At 50.0% G+C, this 5,598-nt stretch overlaps 1 protein-coding gene across 1 annotated transcript; it reads right to left on the reverse strand.

Moving 5' to 3' along the window:
* Positions 1-1,170: 1,170 nt before the first annotated feature.
* On the reverse strand, positions 1,171-4,361 carry LOC103364178 (leucine-rich repeat transmembrane protein FLRT2). Its single transcript, XM_008291204.1, has one exon. The coding sequence runs from the start codon at positions 4,088-4,090 to the stop codon at positions 2,075-2,077; it is 2,016 nt and encodes a 671-aa protein (XP_008289426.1). The 5' UTR covers positions 4,091-4,361; the 3' UTR covers positions 1,171-2,074.
* Positions 4,362-5,598: the final 1,237 nt, after the last annotated feature.

Genomic DNA, 5,598 nt, shown 5'->3' on the forward strand with positions numbered 1-5,598 from the left:
CAGCCAGGTGAAGCCACTGGAGAGCCTGCAGCCGTTCTGACAGCCAGCAGAGGGCCAACCCAAATGAAACCGTCTGGTTTGCCGGGTCTGTCAGTAGAACATGTTGGGGACTCACAGGGCCGGGCAGAGGTCCTGCTTGTTGGTATTTCTTCAGATCAATCCCTGTTGTCATGGCAGCGAAAGCAAAGGACGTGTCTTTGGTGATAAAACAGCGACAGGCTGAGCGGTTTTGGTGGAACAAACACTGGTATTCATATGGATAATAAATGAACAACCACAGAGGTCTGGGAGCTGCCTTGCTGTCCAGTCTGGATCCCTCTCAGTGCGATAGGTTGCTGCTCAGAGGCTCATGCTGTCGGAGAACGGAGGGGAAAGACACTGGCAGGCGTATAATCACATCCTCCATCCAATGAGTCCGACCAATCAGAAACAAACCTGCTTCTCCCTTCATCTGTTGGCTCAGGAAACACTTTAACGGGTTTAGTTAGTTTCAGGTCTCTGAATGCAGCACGATGCTCATTGGTCCGCTTGTGGTCCCATCTGGAGTAAAGCTGACGGTGAAGCAGGGCGTCTTCAGCATCCGCTTGGACGGTGGTGACGGCCAAATGCCAAACTAGTGGTCAGCCAACCTGTGAGTGCCAGAACGCCTCCCATGTCCATCTTAATACACACTTCTAACAGTGCAGTGAAACAAACACTTAACTTGTTTTAACGCAGCTAATGCTAATGTGTAATGCTAACCCCACAGCTATCATCTACCTGCTGTCATACAGGCTTCATGGTGGCTCGTTAACACACTGAGCACACGACGACAAGTCCTCATAGACAAGTGTCTCGACTCGGCAGCCATCCAGGTAACAACACAGNTTCTCCTGTAACTCCTGACCCAAGAACTGAACCACGTCATGTCTCCAGAGTCAGGCTGCTGTTAGACTCCTCTGAATGTGAGGCCATAGCTGTACCTGGTTGAGCAGTGGGGCTGGTCTCATGTGGTCTAGTGCGGGACAGACACGGGACACCACCTCTCTGTGAATGCTGAGCTGAGCCTGTGATCTCTAAGGACCTCTGCCTCTCCAAACAGATCTCTGCTACGATCACACTGTCCTACAGAAGCCTTACAGGTCTGAGTCAGAGATCATCGAGGGACAGAATGAGAAATGAGTTCACATTTGGAGACATGTTTAATTAAATGTGTAAGGAGGTAAATAAATAATCAAGATGTTTCCTCAGCAACAATTCAATTAAATGTATATACAGGATATGCTTTGTGCAAAAACATGGATTTAAAAGACGTAAGCTGACAGTTTCAAGGCACATACAAACTGTGTAACCATGATGTTGTTCTTGCTGAATGAAGAGAAGGAGCTGGTTCCTAATGGGTTAAAGATGGCAGATGTGCTTTTTGCTGCTCAGCTCTGTGATACCGACCACCAAACACAGCTAGTGCTAACAACATGACACCTCAGCTGTGATCACATGTTCATCTTGAAAACCAAACAGGTGAGAGCTCTGTGGCCTGCTGCTGCCTGTGTGGCCTTTAAACGTCCTGGTAATGCCAACACATAAAAACGTGTTCTATGTGTTGAACCAAAATGCATCTCTGTTGAGTGCAGCTGTAATTAAACAAATGTTCCTCATCAGTGGGAGAGCCGCTGATAACAGTCAGAGTCTAGCTGACTGCATGGCGTCCAGGAAAGTGTGCCCTCTAGTGGTGAGCGTGGCTGATCGTGTGTCACTTTTCCCTCTCCCTGTTCTCATCATTCCTACTTCATGCTGCATCTACAGGATCTGTTATGGTCACAGTATACGAGGAAATCTTTCAGTTTTACTGAAGAACTAAACAGAACGCAGCCTTCATACTGATCCTGATCGTACATGTTCACAGAACTGAAACAGCAAAACTCCAGAAACTAATGACTTTTAAATCCAGTGTTGTTGTATAAAAGATATCATCCAGCCAGTTGTATAAAGTACATTTCCTGAAGACACAGGGTCCAGACAGTATGAACACTGTACACGGTTCAGTACAGAGCGGCTGTCTGTCAGTAAAAAGGCTTCTGATGCGTTCAAACCGTCACGTGTGACAAAAGTCTGCGTCTTGAACATTGTTCTTGCAGCAGACTGTGCTGTTGCTCCCCAGGGGGCAGTCTCGGAAGCCAATGCCCCCATTAGGGGTGTAAATAGGCTGAATGTGAAAATCTCCCTTGAGGAGCTGCTCATTATTGAGCGAAACTATCTGGAAGCTGGTTTCAGTCATTTCCAGGATGGAATTATCTTTCTTGGTGCCGGCCTCACAGTAGTCGTCTTTTCTGCGTCCCCGGTTGTATTTCCACTTGGCGGAGAACTTTGAGCGGCTTTTCTTGTGCATTTGCCAGCAGAAGATACCGACCAGTACGACCAGCACCACGACCACAGCCCCACCAATCAGCCCCGCCAGCAGCAAAGGTGAACCGGGTTCTGGCTGGGTGGCCTGCTCGGGCCCGGACTGTCTTTTGTTGTTGTTGTCAGGGCTGAAGGAGGCGGGCGTGGTCACGGCCTCAGTGCACACAGTGTCATCTTTGGGTCTGTAGTTATTGAAAGCATCCAAAGGAATGACACAGATACGATAGGTGGACTTTGGCTGGAGGTTAGCCAGCCGTGTACCCCGGTGATCCCCACCCACCATCCTCTCCCGTACCGTGTCCCCCGTCAGACTGGGGCCCATTCTGGCCCAGGTCACCTTGTAGGCAGTGACTGGAAACGCAGCCACCCAGCTCACATGGATGGCTGAACCATTTAGAATGGCAAATGAGACCTGCAGAGTCTCCTTTCGGGGGTCCAGAGGCTGCTTAGTCCTTGTTCCTCTTCCTCGTGTGGTATAGATGGGGTAGAGGGTGGGTAGCGTGGGCAAAGGTTGGCGAGACGGGGGCGGGACATACTGAGTGACTGACGGGGAATCCGTGGAAGAGGACAGGAGTGGGGTGAGAGCGCTGTCAGCTGGTGAGGGAAGCTCCAGGGCCGTGGCTGTGCTCGGTGGGCACTGGACCAGCTCAGCACTCAGTTCCCGGATCACCATGCCCCGGAACTTCTCGGGTTTGTGGCACATGAAGCCTCGCACATTGAGCGAGGCAGGCAGAGACTTGAGCCATGAAACCACCCATCTGATGCTGCAGTCACAAAGCCAAAGGTTGTTCCGAACAGTGAGCTGTCTGAGACTCGCGAGGCCGTCAAAGACCCCTCGTGTCAACGACTGCAGCTGGTTGTTGGAAATATCCAGCCGCTCCAGCTTGTGCAACCCTGCAAAGGCTCTGACAGGGATCTGGTGCATCTGATTTTCCTGAAAGTTTAATTTAACAAGCACCTCTCCAGGGAGGAAGGGGGGAGGGTAGGTGAGTGAGTTGCGGGCCAGGGACAGCTCCCTTAGTGTGACCAGGTCCTGGAAGGTCCCTGGTGAGATCCCTTCATCTGTTAACAGGTTTCCATCCAACAGGAGGCGCTCCAGACGGGTGACGTTTTTGAACGCTTCTTCTGCAATAACCGCAATCCGATTCTCATCCAAGCGCAGTTCTTTTAGATCATCTGGGAGACCAATAGGGACGCTGCTGAGGTGGTTTTTGGTGAGGAAAAGCATCTTCAAGCTCACCGCCTCACGGAAGGCCCCCTCCTCCACCCCGACAGTAGAGATGGAATTATCATCCAAATGCAGCTCCTCCAGCCACAGAAGCTGAGCCAGAGCCACTCTGGAGATGGTCTGAATGTTGTTCTCTTGTAGATGGAGGACCTTAACATTTTTGGGCAGGTTGATTGGAAACTCGTCCAGTTGGTTCCCGTAGAGGTACACCGTCTCCACAGAAGACACATGGTGGAGCTCCAAGGGAAAGCCAGCATTATTGATTTGGTTGTTGTGGAGGTAGAGGGTCTTATAACCCTCACAAATTCCCAGAGGCACTGAAGTCAGGCTCCGCTCATTGCAATAAACAAAGGTGCGATCGCAGCGGCACTCTTCAGGACAGTCGGAGGCCCTGGAGAGCTGGAGGTGAAGCCCAAGCAGTAAAGGTATCCATGGCCTGATGAAGGAGTCCTTATTCCATAAACGCCACTGTATCTCCATTTCAAGCAGAGCAGAAAAAGTAAAAATCAAAGAAAGAAATTAAAAGAAATACAGAGGACTCCCTGAACAACACCACTAAGTCCAGTCTGGTGCTGCACAAGGTCTTGGGTAATCCCTTAGCTTCTCACCAGAAGAGCAATGGTCTCATGAAGCTGTTTACTCCATCACCAGCCACTGTCCAGAACCGAGCTGGGAGACATTAGTGAAGATCACCACATGTTGATCCTCTGTTCTCGTCCACCACTGGGCAGAGCTGACGGTGCCATGGACACACCGGAGTCCTGATCTGCTTCCTGTCCTCTTCACGTCACACACTGCTGGTCCCAGAACAACACAACCTGTCTCAGGCTCGACATGAGGAACAAGTGACCTGTTGCAAAATAAGAATAATGGAAAGTCAGTCTGTCTGTCCTTGAAATGCACGCCTTCCATCAGAACACAGGGTTTCTTCCCCTTTCTATCCCACATATGCAAAGTGAGGCAATCTAAATTGGGAGAGCAGAGCGGTGTGCATACGAATGACCTACAGATTTATGACATGTTCCTCAGACAGCTCGATTCGATGAGGTCCATCTACAGGCCACAAACATGAGCCCTGATCTGAAAACACACACCAGGTGGATTGTCAAGCTGTCAATATGAACAGACTATTTTGTTTTTTTAAAGTGCCAAATTAGTTTTCAAAACGACTGAACACATTTAAACAGGCGGTCCAAACCCTAACCCTTTTCTGAGCCGTGGGGTGTGCAGTGAGCTACTCATGAACCTGTTAGTCTGGTCTTGAAGGACTGTGTCCAGCTTTAACAGGAGGTTTATCATCCAGAGGGTAGAAAGCAGGCGTCAGATAATGCTGAAGGTATCACAGAGAACGAGATACAATGCCAAATATTTGCTCCTAACTGTTGCTAAATTAGACATTAGCGCATTCCTCTCTGCCCTCAGTTCATTAGGTTTAGCTGTGCCTGAGGAGTGCTGGGTGGTGATGAACGCAGCCTGTCAGCACAGATAAGACGAGACAAATTCCTGCAGGGACGAAACTAAGATCGATGTGGGCCTCTCTCAGCGAGGAAGGTGCTGCTGTGGGTACAAGGTCATACGCTTTAAATAAAGTGGAGAGAGTTCCTAGTTGACAGCATCTGTTGGCTATTAGTTGGCACACCAGAGCCTCATTACTTAGCTAAGATCAGGACAAATACCAACACATCCCTGTATGCTGCAGCACCTATGAGCACACGATCCAGTCCAGTCCTGCAGAGCGGCTGGTACTATCAGTGGCTGTAAGCTGCTGGGACTGATGATTGATAAAACAGCAGCAGCCTGTTGACAGATTGCATTGATTTCTGGCCAAGGCGGCTCAGTACTTATGTAACGCTGCTTGGGGTGGGGAGTGGGGGGCAAACAAGGCGTCAGGCTGGGTCCAGTTACAGTGACCCGACCTCATCAGAGGGTCTCCAGCATCAAACCACATCCAGGAAATAAACTCATTCATGTCCCCCTCCAAGAGCGAG

The sequence above is a fragment of the Stegastes partitus genome, unplaced genomic scaffold (genome assembly GCF_000690725.1).
Source record: "Stegastes partitus isolate 25-593 unplaced genomic scaffold, Stegastes_partitus-1.0.2 Scaffold726, whole genome shotgun sequence".
In the NCBI taxonomy this organism is placed as follows: Eukaryota; Metazoa; Chordata; class Actinopteri; family Pomacentridae; genus Stegastes; species Stegastes partitus.